General features: G+C 46.3%; 1 protein-coding gene across 1 annotated transcript in view; it reads right to left on the minus strand.

Annotated features, from left to right (window-relative positions):
* Positions 1-15,265, minus strand: part of NKAPD1 (NKAP domain containing 1) — a 57,267-nt gene that overhangs the window by 25,450 nt on the left and 16,552 nt on the right. Inside the window, exons 3-5 of the mRNA XM_082274168.1 lie at positions 10,991-11,088; positions 8,597-8,650; positions 1,859-2,011 (exon numbers count right to left, since the gene is read on the minus strand). Of these exons, the coding sequence (XP_082130294.1) occupies positions 1,859-2,011; positions 8,597-8,650; positions 10,991-11,088 (305 nt within the window). The remainder of the gene's footprint in view (positions 1-1,858; positions 2,012-8,596; positions 8,651-10,990; positions 11,089-15,265) is intronic.

Raw genomic sequence — 15,265 nt, forward strand, 5'->3', positions numbered from 1 at the left:
AAAAAAAAAAAAAAAGTTTCTATTTAAGGCACAACACACGCCTAAACCCCACTGCCTAGACAGAGTTTAGAAATCAAGGGGGCCGCGTCCCGAGAGGCATCCCAGACAAAATTGCAGCCCCTGGATCAACTAGTCCACCAACTCAACAAAGCAAGAACACGCTCACCCCCCAGAACATGGTGCAAAAGTTTAGCCCACTTAGAGTTTGCGGCACCAAGGAAATGGCCAGGACTGGCCGTAATGACGAACCAGCAATAGTGAACATGTTGCGCGCCACAGACTCTACTTTTCTGTCAGCTGGATCTTTAAGGGCTGGGGATTCCTCTACTGGAATCATGGTTGTCTTATTTAACCTGGAGACAGAGGTGTCCATCACTGGGGGAACAGTCCATTTGTTTAGAAGCAATTAATCAAAAGGGGTACCTCACCACAAAAGGGACGTTTTGGGCGCTCCCAATCTTCGTAGACAAACTTGTCTACAAGACGGCGTGAGTACCAAAAGGAACAGCGAGAGAAAGCGAGAGACCCCCCACCAGGACTCACCACCCCACGAAGGAGTGCTTGTCTACACCAGAGATAGCCAAGGATCCACATGCAGAGTCCAAGGGAAAAGGAACCCAGGAGTCACCACCAGGGGAAAGATGAGGGCCCCCCACCACAAAAACCACCGCCCTGAAGGCTCTACTATCATGGCTGCCATTCCTGTGAACGCCGGACCAAACAAAAATGGCCGCCGGGAGAGAAATAATCACAGGCCCCAAAAGCGTGCCGCCAACTACATAAAAATGGCCGCCACATGCTGCGCCCACGAAGCTCTCAGGGACCTGGAAAACAACCGTGGAGCCTAGGCCACAACTCCAGGGCGGGAGAGTGACCCAGGCCGCACAACCACCAAAAACGGGAAGCACCTACCCCATCAAGGCAGACCACCTGTCCACCACTGTCCTGTCCTACCGTGCTACCCTGGCGGGGGGAGGGTATGGCCAGGGTGGCCCACACCAAACAGAGGGGGGCCTGGGGAGGGGGGGAGGAGTGGGGGAACACTCAGGCTCCACGAACCCGGGGGGGTGCCCATGTCTGCCCCCCACCGCATCCACGAGGAGAGGGGTGACATCATACTCACCAAACCCACGGACACCAGGTGGGCACCACCCCAGACAGAACCCCTCACCACCGAAATGGAGGGCTGTCGGCCGGAAGGAACGCTGCGACTTGGGCCAGGACCCGGTCGCATGCGATCTCGCGAGGCATTTAACTTGCAGGCCAGCCCCCGTCCAGTGTTGAGGCAGACTTAGCGCAGAGCTCTGGTCTGCATGCGCTCGATGGCCAGACTGGGGGGGGGGGGGGGCACTGGATCTAACTATCCAGCCCGTTGCCCAGCTTGGCAATTGATTGTAGATCTTACAGGAAAACCACCAGGAAAAAATTGCCAGAACCAAAGACCCCAGTAGGGAGTTAGGTCCTTACTCCTGACTAGGCAGAAAAAAACTGAAGACCTATAGCAGAGAGGGGGGGGGGGGGTGTATACCAGCTAGGACTGCCCAAAGGCGTGACCAAGTGTTTTTTCTGCCTAGTGTCTTACTTCTGTAGGGGGCGATATAACCCTATGGTTCTGAATATGGAGCACTGTGTCAGTCAATGAACAAAAGAAAAAAAAAAAAAAAACCTGACTATTTTTTTCTTCTCTGCAATGAGACAGAGCAAGAGCGAGATGCGGGTAATGTTCGTTGGTACGGCACCTGGGGCTCTCTGTGAGACCCCGGGCGCTTCCAGCACAAAAAGAGATACGCAAAATATGTGGCAGCATGATGAGACAAGGGATTACATAAACAGATTTTTACACAGCAAAACTTCATACCTGTCAGGAATGCTAGCCTCACATTCAGAATACTTCTTGTTCAAGGCTCGCACACTAAGAGCATCTGGTCTTAGAGTAACTGCTGCTGTAGCTCCACCTCTCACAGGCTCCCGATTCCCATCCGCATCAAATCCATCTGACCTCATACGACTTCTAACAAAAAACAGCACATGAAAGATTAAGAAGTAGAACATTTTTGGCTAAAATTTTATATATATATATATATATATATATATATTTCTTACGTACAGTTATAAGTGTATACGTACAGTTATCCTATATTCTATTGTTTTATTCTTTATTAAAATAACCTGTCTTACAATTAAACATTTAGGGCATCCACGACAAAGAGAACATACAGAATTATGGGATTTTAAAAGCAAAAGAAAAGTAAGATGTTCACATTTAGACATTTTCACTGATGAAAACCTGGGATGCCATTGCCTTCCAAACAGAGCACTTTACTCTCTTGACTCATTTGTTTGTGTAAACTGGAGCTACTGAGGTCTTTACCCAATACTGTACATACAAATCTGAGAAGATGTCTTCTAAGCTCTCAATCTATAGGCTTCTATATCAAAAAACTAAAATTTAACATACATACATCACCATTAAATCACCATTTCTCTTTCATTAATTGACAGACACATCCGTCAACGGATCTTCTTACCCATTGGGTTATACTGCCCCCTACAGGAGTAGGACACTAGGCAGAAAACAAAAGTCTGGCTATGCCTACTGGCAGTCACAGGGGATATACTCCCTCTCTCTGCTATAGGTACTCAATTGTTTTCTGCCTAGTCAGGAGAAAGGACTTAGTTCCTTGCTGGGATCTTTGGTCCTGGCAATTTTTTCTTTAGATAGAATTTTTTTCTCCGGGATTTTTTCCTCTGAGATCTACAATCCAATGCCGGACTGGGCGACGGGCTGGATAATCTAGATCCAGTGGTCACCCCAGCCAGCGCGTGCAGACCTCAGCTCCGCGCTAGGTCGGCCGCGACATAGCCCCACCAGACTGGGGGTGGCCTGCAAGTTAAAACTCCTTGCGAGGTTGCATATGACCGGGTCTCAGCCCGAGTCGCGGCATTCATCCTGGCAGACAGCCCAACCATTTAGATGGAGAGAAGGTTCTGCCTGGTTCCTGGTATGTTAACTATCCCCCCTTCCCCTGGAGGGTTTTGGGGTGGACGTGGGCCCCACCTAGGGACGGTCGGAACCCTGGGTTCCCCCCGTCCCGTTAGGCACCCCCCTCATCGGTCGGGTGGTCCCTGTGAGCCATTTCGCCCCCAATCCGCCCCCCCCCCCCTTCACTGCCATGTTTGTGTAGTCCGAAGGCCATTTTTCAGGGGTTGGTCATAGAAAATAGCAGCGGCCATGACACTGGAGCCCTCTGGGCAGCGATTTTGGCGGTGGGAGCCCCTCCTCATCCTCTGGTGCTGACTCCTGAGTCTTTTCATTTCCTGATCGCCGCTCGTGCAGTGCAGATTCTCCTGGTAGCTGCGGTGCCTGGTTTCTGGTGGGGTCCTCTCCCTCTGTACTGGAGGATCGATTGGTGCTCTGTGGCTTGCAACCGGGTGGGCTTCCAGAGCGGTGGGGGTTGTCCCTTAGCAGGGTTTTACACTTATTTGTGGGGTCCCCCTGGTGACTCATGGAGTCTTTGGAGCACATCTCCCCACCTGATCCCCTCTGAGGGGATTGATGGACTGACGGCGGTCTTGGAGTCCTTGGTGTCCCCGGTGGAGGTGGCTTTTGGGTGACTAGCTGGCAAAAAAAGCACCCCCTGCCTCATCAGATCCTGAAATCGGATTCGGACGCCGTGGGTCACCCTGCTGGGTCCGCGACCATGCGCCCTGAATCCTCCGATAGTGAGGAGGATTCCTCCACTTCTGCAACCGCATACGAAAATGCGCTGGTGGACGCACTGATTGTAGCTGTGCGTGAGACCTCAAAGATGTAGGACGCAGCTGCAGCGGAGGCACAGGTTCCCTTTGGCATTCACAAGCCATCCAGGGCGGAAAAGGTGTTCCCTTACCCCTCCCATTTGACAGAATGGTCACTAAATAGTGGGGACGACCAAAGCATCACCTTTGGGCCCCAAAGCTATTTTGCTAAGTGATACCCCTATGAGGAGTCCCTTCCTAAGAAGTGGACTGTTCCACCGGTGGTGGACTCTCCGGTTTCCGGATTAAACAAGGCAACCATGATTCTGGTTGAGGAGTCCCCAGTCTTTAAAGGACCCGGCTTACAGGAAGGCAGAGGCTATGGCCCGCAATATGTACACTCTGGCTGGATCGGCATTGAGGCTGAAATTCACCCTTGCCCTGGTGTCGCAGACTCTGTCCCAATGGGCTAGGCTTTTTCGCCGTGACCTGGAGGGGGGGAAGTAGCTCCCCCCCGCCTTTGCTGAGCTGGCGGACCAGCTGGTCCAGGGGCACAGTTTATCTGTGATGTCTCTTTGGATGCGGCTCCCCTAGTGGCTCGGCCCTCTGTTTCTGCAGTGGTCCTTTGGCATGTCTTTTGGCTCAAATGCTGGTCTGCAGGCCAGACTTCTAAAAAGGCCTTGGTTCCCCTTCAAGGAGATCGCCTATTTGGTGCTACCCTGGATGACATCATTAAAGGACTAATAAAGGGGTACCTTTCCTTCGCAGGTCTACTACGGGCAAGGACCCTCGTCGTAGACGTGGGCCCTCCTTCTCGGCTCATAAAAAAAAAAAAGAGGATCCAAGCGAACTTGGTCTGGCAAGTCGAGAGCAGGCTTCTCCAGACCTGCGGACAATGCTCCTTCAGCATGAAGGTGCGCCCTAACCTGTATCTGGGGTGGGGGAGGAAGGGATGTCTTCGCTGGTTCCTGGACCTGTGTACTCCCCTGGTACAAGTCAGGGGGGGGGGGGGCACAAGGTAATTCGGTCCGGCTACAAGATCGAGTTTAATGCTAACCCTCCGGTAAGGTTCTTTCTTCCAATGGTCCCGGTTCCGACTTCGGAACATTTTCAGGGGTTTTACTCAAACCCGTTTACAGTCCCCAGGAAGAAAGGCAAGGTGCGTCCCAATTCTGGACCTCAAGGCTCTGAACTACTTTGTGCGGGTGCAGAAGTTCAGAATGGAGCCTGTTCGCACGGTGGTGGCTTCCCAGCATCAGGGGGATTTTTCTTGCCTCCATCGACATCAAGGACACTTACCTTCACATTCCAATATGTGTCGGTCTCCAGCACTTCTACTTTGCCGTGGGAGAGGAGCATTATCAGTTTGTGGCGTTACCGTTTGGTCTCGCTTCTGCTCCTTGGGTCTTCATGAAAGGGTTGGCCCCAGTGCTAGCATTGCTACACCAATGGGGGATTGAGGTATTGGGCTACCTCCGTCAGTGAGTGGAGACTCCTACTGCTCTGGTGGAAAACCTGGAAATCACCATATGAGCTTGAGGGTGTTTGGCTGGATTCTGAATTCTCAGAAGTCTGCTCTGGTTCCGTCCACAAGCTGGACTATCTGGGTCAGACTCTGGACTCGGCCTTAGACAGAGTGCTCCTTCCTCTGGACAAACTCCAGAAACTGCAGGCTGTTATTCGTCTCCTGCTGTCCAGCAGATGGTATACCCTCCGGACTTGCATGAGGGTGCTGGGTCTGAAGGAGTCTACCTTTGAGGCGGTTCCGTTTGCACAGTTCCATAGGAGGTCCCTGGAAGGGAGATTCTGGCCAAATGGGACAAGAATCCGCAGTCTCTGGACAATCAGGTCCAGCTGAGCCGGGGAATAAAAGAGTCCCTGATATGGGGACTTCGTTCTTCGGGGCTTCGACTGGGCAAATCATTCCTACCCTTATATTGGACTGTGGTCACCACGGATGTCAGCCTGTCCGGCTGGGGAGGCGCCCTCGGCAAAATTTCTGCTCAGGGGATTTGGACACTGGAAGAGTACAGACTACCGATCAATGTCTTGGTACTCCGAGCGATCAGACTGTGCCTGTAACATCAGATGGATCATCTTCAGGGATGTCCAGTGCGCATTCAATCGGACAATGCAATGGCCGTGGCTTATGTCAATCACCAGGGGGGGCACAAGAAGTGTCCTGGCGGATATGAAGGTAGCCAGCATTCTAAGGTGGGCAGAACGGTTCGTCCCAGCACTCTCCGCCGTACACATTCCCAGGGTGGATTACCTCAGTTGGCAGGCGTTGGACCAAGGGGAGTGGTCCCTTCATCCGGAGGGTTTCATCAGCTGTGTCTCCGCCAACCCCCCCCCAAGGTGGATCTGTTGGCGTCTTGGTTCAACAGAAAGGTGCAGAGGTTTGTGGCTCAGTCAAGGGATCCTCTGGCAGACGCCACGGATGCACTGGTGGCCGTGGGGTCAGGATCGTCTGATTTACGCCTTACTTCCTCTCAAGCTTCTGCCAAGACTTCTACGCAGGATCGAGGCAGAAGGGATTCCGGTCATCTTAGTGGCCCCGGACTGGCCTCGCCGGGCTTGGTATGCCGATCTGGTGTGGCTGATCGCCAACGTTCCTTGGAAGCTTCCTCTCGGGGAGGATCTGCTGTCCCAAGGACCAATCTTTCATCCTGCTTTACAGTCACTGGCTTTGACGGCTTGACTGTTGGAACTCCAGGTGCTGATGGATAGAGGTTTGTCTGAGTCGATGATTCCAATGCTGTTAAAAGCTAGGAAATCTACTTCTAGTAATATCTACAATCTTACGTGGAGGATGTACATTGTATGGTGGGAGTCTCTTGGGGTTCATCCTCGCTCTTGTTCGGTGGCTCGTATGTTGACCTTCCTTCAACGGGGGGGGGGGGGGGGGTTTGAGCAGAAACTGGCCTTGAGTACTATCAAGGGTCAGGTATTGGTCTTCTTTCAATGGCCCTTGGCCACATACTCCTTGGGGTGTACTTTTCTTCAAGGAGTTAGGCACTTGACTCCTCCAGTGCGTTCTCTGTTGCCGCCTTGGGACCTCGATTTGGTGCTCTCAGTCCTCCAGGAGCCTCCTTTTTAGAATCTTCGGGAGATTCCCCTGCTTACGTGGTCCCAGAAAGTGGCCTCTGCGTAGGGTGTTGGAACTGGCAGCGTTATCCTGTCGTTCACCTTACTTTGTGGTTCACAGTGATAAGGTGGTTCTTCGCCCCTGTTCGTCATTCCTTCCTCAGGTTGTCTCCGATTGTCATTTCCAGATGGATCAGAGAGACGATGATTCAGACCTATTCCATAAAGGTTCAGGTTCCTCCTTTCCCTGTCAAGGCGCACTCTACTCGGGCGCTCAGTGCCTCCTGGGCCTGCCGTCATCAGGCGTCAGTGACGTAGGTTTGCAAGCGGCCACACCTGGTCGTCGTTGCACACTTTAACAAAGTTCTATAAAGTGAATGTGTTGGCTTCTGGTGCTGCTTCCTTTGGCCGCAAGGTTTTGCAGGCTGCGGTTTCGAGGACCTGGTCCTCTTTGGAGGGTGTATTATTTTTTTCAGGTGAGCTCCAGTTTTGGTTGAGCTCCTGTTTACCTGGTTGGCTATAGTTAGACTTGGGAATTTATTTTTCGCTGTTCCCATCCCTCATGTTTAAACACTGCTTTGGGACGTCCCAATGGTTAAAATGATCAGGAGCTGTGTCCGCCAATGAACATCAGAGAAATTGATTTTATGGTAAGTCAAACATCCCATTAACAAAAAAAAAAAAAAAAAAAAACAACACACACAAACAAATGCTGGAACCCTTATTGGTGGATCCCAAGATAACCTTTTTCATAACTGATATCTTACAACTAAAAAAGGAATTGGCTAAGGAAGTGTAGCATTTTACAACAAATTTTTAAGTAGCTGTAAACCCAAAAACAAAAAAAATTAATAAAAATTAAAAAATTACTTTCATTTTTAATAGCTTTCGTTAAATTTACATATAGTGATCCGGCTATAAAAAGGTCTTTGTTCAAATTCTTCCCAATATAGGGTGACAACCCTGTGTTCCTTTACCTCAATTTCTCTTGTGTGTTGTCATCCTGTCACATGCACTTCCGGTGGAGACAATAAGCAGCCATGCTGGCACTCATTGCGCTGGCATGTTCTGCTGTTGTCATCATCAGGAAGCCCAACCTGAGCAATGAAACACAGCCACAGCTGGAGTAAGCACACATAGACAAAGTGGCTGCAAAGAGACTGGAGAAGATGAGGAGCACTTAGATTCAAAAAGTATTCACAGTACTTTAGCTAAATACCTACCAGTTAGGGTTTAGAACCACTTTAAGGTGTATCTAAACCTTTTTTCCTTTATTTTTACCTGGTGACCCTGCCAGTTAAACACAGCCAGTCCTGGATGACAACTGTACTCCCCTTACAGAGAAGCAGTGTCACACCCTAGGACAGGATACATGTTAGGACTACAAAACACCTCCCTGGTTCTGATCTCCATAGTGCAGTAGGAGGGGTTCTGTAGTTCAAATAACTACAGAGAAATGGGCAGGGCTGATAACACTGCAGAGAGCACAGAAACATCCAAGTTAATTGGAATTCTGACAGGATCAACCGGCATTTATGTGCATTATAGAACAGATATTACAAAACACTTTCAACCATATATTGGTACAGACAAAAGGGGGGCAAATAAAGGAAGTTCATAGTTAGGGCTTACATACATTTTGACCAAAGATCTGACTGTAATGTCCCCTACATACAGTGTATAACAAAGCCAGATCCATGTCTTAAATACAAAACAATGAATAGGGCCAGAACTGGCCTCAACTATTGTACAATCAGCATAACCACACTACCTGTTATCACCAAACTCCTCTGGATAGAGTTCTTTGTAGCCATTATGATCCCATCTGTAATTGAACAGTAATAGACTTAATTAGTACACAGCAGGATAAACAAACTAGACTTGAAAAACCTTGTATTTCTTTTTTGTATATAGTCATATTTAACTCTGAAGCCAGAATGGGCACCATACTGTATCAGAAGTGACTATCGGTATAAAAGGGACTGGCATCAACTAGAGGATGCTCTAAAATGAAGCAATGAAGGGTCATTTCAGAGGAAATCTTTAGAGGAAAACAGGTGTAGCTCACTTCTGCTTTGTGCAGAACGTACGCAAAGGCTGCATGTCTTATTCTGGTGAGTTTACCGAAGGATAAATGTATTCGTGTGCATTGCATATACAGCCCTTGCCAAAATCGATAATGACACAAATATTATTTTCACAAAGTCTGCTGCTTCAGTGTTTTTAGATCTTTTAGTCAGATGTTACTATGTTATACTGAAGTATAACTACAAGCATTTCATAAGCGTCAAAGGCTTTTATTGGCAATTCCATTACATTTATGCAAAGAGACAATATTTGCAGGGTTGACCCTTCAAGACCTCTGCAATTCACCCCGGCATGCTGTCAATCAACTTCTGGGCCACATCCTGACTGATGGGAGCCCATTCTTGCATATTCAATGCTCAGATTTTTTCAGAATTTGTGGGGTTTTTTTTTTTTCACCCTCCTCTTGAGGATTGACCACAAGTTCTCAGAGGGATTAAGGTCTGGGGAGTTTCCTGGCCATGGACCCAAAATGTTGAGGTTTTGTTCCCCAAGCCACTTAGTTATCACTTTTGCATTATGGCAAGGTGTGCCATCATGCTGGAAAAGGCATTGTTTGTCACCAAACTGTTCTTGGATGATTGGGAAAAGTTGCTCTCATTGGATGTTTTTGTACCATTCTTTATTCATTGCAAAATTGTGAGTAAGCGCACTCCCTTGGCTGAGAAGCAACCCCACACATGGTCTCAGGATGCTTTACAGTTGGCATGACACAGGACTGATGGTATCGCTCACCTTTTCTTCTCTAGACAAGGTTTTTTACAGATGCCTTGAAAAAGAAAAAATCTGAAAAGGGATTCATCAGAGAAAGGGACTTTACCCCAGTCCTCAGCAGTTCAATCCCTGTAACTTGCAGATTATCAGTCTGTCCCTAATGTTTTTTTCTGGAGAGAAGTGGCTTCTTTGCTGCCCTTCTTGACACCAGGCCATCCTCCAAAAGTCTTCACCTCACTGTGCATGCAGATGCACTCACACCTGCCTGCTACGATTCCTGAGCAAGCTCTGCACTGGTAGTACCCTGATCCCGCAGCTGAATTAACTGTAGGCAGCAGTCCTGGCACTTGCTGGACTTTCTTGGGGGTCCTGAAGCCTTCTTCACAACTGAACCTCTCCTTGAAGTTCTTGATGATCAGAAAAATGGTTGATTTAGGTGCATTCATAGTAGCAGGAATATCTTTGTCTGTGAATCCTTTTTGTGCAAAGCAATGATGCACGCGTTTCCTTGCAGGTAAACATGGTTAACAGAGAAAGAACAACGATTTAAAGCACCGCCCTCCTTTTAAAGCTTCCAATCTGTTATTCTAAATCAAATCAGCATTACAGAGTGATTTCCAGCCTTGTCCTCTTCACCACCGATACCTTTGTTAACGAGGTAATCACTGACATGGTGTCAGCTGGTCCTTTTTTGGCAGGGCTAAAATGCAGTGAAAATGTTTTTTTTTGGGGATGAAGTTCATTTTCATGGCAAAGAGGGACCTTGCAAATAATTTCAAGTCATCTGATCACTCTTCCTTACATTATGGAGTATAAGAAAATTGCCATCATAAAAACTGTGGCAGCAGACTTTATGAAAATTAATGTGTGTGTCATTCTCAAAACCTTTGGCCAGGGCTGTAGAAATAAACATCTAGTGCAGCAGTTGTCAATACAAGTTTTATTCTGGTAACTATTTTCATAGAGAAGTTCAATCTCCTGGATTACTGCTGCCTAGGGATCCATCTATATATTGGCCGTCGAACATTATCGGCTGAAAACAGGATTTACAAAGGTAATTTGACTAAAAACCCCATCAAAAAACACAACATGGGTGCGTTTTTGCCAGGTTTTCAATGCATTTCAATCGGAAGGTGCGTTACACCACAATGGAAGCACAACAGATCAGTATGAAGATATACATAGACTTTAAAGGGATACATTTTTCTTGAGCTTTTCTTGTGTTTTTTTATTTTTAAAACAAACGCTCTTCAAAAGCTTAAATTAAAAATTTAAAGTCAAATACAATACAACTATATAAAAAGTATCATCCTGAATTTTTGGTTTCGGTCCAGAATTTTCATTTCGGTGCACTACTAATGCTGACCTGTTAAGATCTGTTGATTCTGTTCTCTTTTTTGTTCTGTGTGTCGCAGTCTGCTTTTCCATTTCTCGGATTTTCCACATTTCTGTTTCTTCCTGGATCTGTTCAAAGTGAAAGGGAAAAATGAATATAAGTGCCCAACTCCAGAAAAAAAAAAAAAAAAATCTATCTACACACATTTATACACACTACGGTAGTGGGTCCACCAGGCTGCAAGGGTTAATGCTCATTCAGTCTAAGGGTAGAGGAATAAGGCGTAATACTTACCTTATCCCAGGAGTTCAGGAGGCTTCTTCAATGCTGTGGAAATGGTGCCCTGAGGTCTCTTCTGCCTTCTGCTCCAGCAAGCAAATCACACACTAACATAATCAAGTACAATCCAGAAGCCTTCAAATTTGAGGGTTTTTTTTTTTTCTTTTTACAACTTCCGGATTTCGGCTTTAAAGTATAACAATGATAGCAAGCAGAAGAAAGCAAGTAAAACAATTCATAGGTATTGTTGTACAGCAGGGGTACCCAACCCCTAGCCCTCTGATGTGGTCTGCCACCTCCTGCTCTGGGATGGCAGGTCGCCAAGCCCAAATTGTGTGTTTCTGCCCTGCTATCCCAGAGCATAAGTGTGAAGAACAGAGCCAGCACTAGAGGAAGCATGCAGCTGCAGTAGAGAACTGATGCTTCTGGTATAGTGCCAGCTCCTGTCACAGGCGGAGTGATGCACTCCGCCTGGGGCAGCAGCCCCTAGCTGTACTCACCCAGGGGGATATCCAGCAGTACCTGCCAGCCATACCCACCCTAGGGGACAACCAGCAGCAGCCGCCAGCCATACCCGCCTGGGGGACAGCCAGCAGCAGCCGCCAGCCATACCCGCCTGGGGGACAGCCAGCAGCAGCCGCCAGCCATACCCGCCTGGGGGACAGCCAGCAGCAGCCGCCAGCCATACCCGCCTGGGGGACAGCCAGCAGCAGCCGCCAGCCATAACCGCCTGGGGGACAGCCAGCAGCAGCCGCCAGCCATACCCGCCTGGGGGACAGCAGCAGCCAGTGACACCTGCAGGAATACTGGGGAAGAAGATTGAGGTCAGTTTTTAATTAAATAAAAAAAAACAGCAATGGGCATATCTGTTATCTACACTGGTACACTAGCTACACTGGGCTGCTTTTAAACTGATCTGCAGGTGAAGAGCAGTGCACCTGCGGGTTACCTGCACTGTGTCAGACTTCTGTTATTAACTGCGGGTTTGGTGCGCTTTCAGAAAAGTGCACCACACCTGCAAGATATAATTCTATGTCAAAGTGCAGAAAACCTGCAGGAAAGCCACAGGTGTAATGCACTGCACCCATGGTGCAGGTAAACCACAGTGCATCAGTGTGAAAGCAGCCTTATGCCCTGTACACACTATCAGATTATCTGAAGACTTTTGTCTGCAGACTTACCAAAACCATATAATATGAGGTCAAACCTAAACACTTTCAATTTGTATGCAATCCGGCAGGCCCTTGCACTACATAGAAAAGGTAAATCTGAAGACAAAAGTCTTCAGATAATCTGATAGTGTGTACAGGGCATTAGACACCTTTCACACGATCAGTCTGATGGGGTACACCTGATTGTTTTTCAGACTGACCCAATCAGACAATCTATTCACCTCTATGGAGCCGCAGACAAAGAATCACTTTGAAAGGAATGCAGAACCAGTCACTTCTCATTAGAGCACTGCAAGTGCATCAGCTGATCAAAAATGAAAAAGTCACGCCCATTCAGAATCCGTCCCACACAAGACATAACCTAACAAAGAGCTATTCCTTCATTGGTCACCCAGAGGTGATCACATAGGTGGGATAATACGTGTGACACCCTACACAAAGGCCTTCACTAAGGGGATAGAGAAATAAGCAACCTCAGATAAAAAAAAAAAAAAAATCCCTTAGTCCGAGATTTGACCCTTGATGAAATTTAGGGCCAAATGCTGGTTTGGCCTTCTTTTTCTGTGGCAAAATGATACTTTTGCCCCCCAGTCCTTTATATAGGTATGTAAGGGGACAGCGGGAGACTCTGAAGGAGAAGTTAGGATGAGGGTATACAAAAAATTCCGCGCAAATGGATGAGGTTAGAAAGTTGGCTGCAGCCTACCCTAAAAATATAGTGTGATGCTATATTCAGGTAATGTAGGAAAGTAGGATATGTTGGCGCTGCCAAGTATTGCAATAGGTGAAATATATGCTCTATGAACACCAAATAAATGCAGATATTTCAAATACAATCAATAAACAAAGTGTGTTGTTGATAAACATCAAATAATTCAGGGAAATTGCACTAGACCAATAAATAAGCAATAATCCATACAATAATAAATTAGCTGTGATACAAATATGCTGTGATATAAATATAAAGGTGATATAGTGCAAAGACAAAGTGACTGGTGCTGTTTAAAAAGTACCTCAATAAGTGAGAATAGTGATCCTTTATAGTAAAGGTGAAAAATCTCACAGGTAAAGAAATTTTTTTGTTTTTTAAATAAATGACTAAATATATATAATCAATTAATTGATTCTCAAGTGAAAAAAATATAAATAATAAAATATCTAATAGGATAGAAGTGTATACGATATCTTCCCAAATAGTGGTATGTGATCCAGAAACCCAAAACTCATATAATTAAGTGGTAAATAGTGAAACATAAAAGGTCAATAAATGTATATAACTAAAACAATATAGGTGATCCAGTAGAAAAGTCCATGTAATATATATCTTTTATATTTAGTAGCCGAAAAAGTCCATAGGTGAAATAAATAAACTGTAGAGGTAAAAAATAATAAATATTTCCTAGAGGAGAAAGGGTGAATCCCTGTGGTGGCTCCAGAACGTGGGTGCTTGGGTGAGGAAATTGGTGCTCCCCTCTCAATAATTCCCGCACTAACCAGAGAGCGGCACCCCTACAGGGGTAACCAGCGTTGGAACCTTAATGGTAAATTGCTCAGCCAAACCCGGATTCAGTCTCCACTCCTATTGGGATAATTCCTATTTTTCCTTCTCATAGATGTGGTTACAAGCGATATGTCATCTCACAGGCAACTATCCATATGGGGTACAGGTGTCCGATGGTATAAGGATAAAAAACGCTATATAGTGATGTACTGTTTAACAATATCTAGTTTATTTGTCAAATATTAAAAACAAGTAAGCGATCGTAGGCGAGTAGGGCCCGCAAAACCCTCGTTTAGCGTTATTTCCGGGACGCCGTGCGCCTCACCAACCGGATATGCGTTTCACAAAGTAACTCGGGCGGAACTGACGTACCTACGCTCTACGCATTTCGTCATCAACACTGACGTCATCAGGAGCAGCCTGTTGATGATGAAACGCGTAGAGCGTAGGTACGTCAGTTCCACCCGAGTTACTTTATGTTTCACTATTTACCACTTAATTATATGAGTTTTGGGTTTCTGGATCACATACCACTATTTGGGAGGATATCGTATACACTTCTATCCTATTAGATATTTTATTTATATTTTTTGCACTTGAGAATCAATTAATTGATTATATATTTATTCATTAATTTAAAAAAAAAAAAATTTTCTTTACCTGTGAGATTTTTCACCTTTATAGTAAAGGATCACTATTCTCACTTATTGAGGTACTTTTTAAACAGCACCAGTCACTTTGTCTTTGCACTATATCACCTTTATATTTATATCACAGCATATTTATATCACAGCTAATTTATTATTGTATGGATTATTGCTTATTTATTGGTCTAGTGCAATTTCCCTGAGGCTCCGTTCACATGTAGGCGTTTTTGGGGCGTTTTTCTGCTCTAGGATCAGCTCTCAAAACGCCCAACAAGACAAATCCTATTTGTCCTATCCACATTTCAATGGCCCCTGTTCACATCTGAGCGTTTTGATGCTGTACAAAACGCCCAACGCTCAAAAAAGTACATGAGCTTCTTTTTGGGCAGATTACAGGCGTTTTCCATTGGTTTCTATTCAATCTAAAAACGCCTGCACAAAAATCGCGGTAAAATCGCGGCAAAAATCGCTGTAAAAATCGCGCGAAAAACGCTACGCTCAGGTGTGAATGTAGCCTGAATTATTTGATGTTTATCAACAACACACTTTGTTTATTGATTGTATTTGAATTATCTGCATTTATTTGGTGTTCATAGAGCATATATTTCACCTATTGCAATACTTGGCAGCGCCAACATATCCTACTTTCCTACAAGTTAGGATGAGGGGAATCACTTTTGCCACCATCAAATACCCAACCGCAAAC

Source organism: Pelophylax lessonae (assembly GCF_965119305.1).
Source record: "Pelophylax lessonae genome assembly, chromosome: 12".
Taxonomy (NCBI): domain Eukaryota; kingdom Metazoa; phylum Chordata; class Amphibia; order Anura; family Ranidae; genus Pelophylax; species Pelophylax lessonae.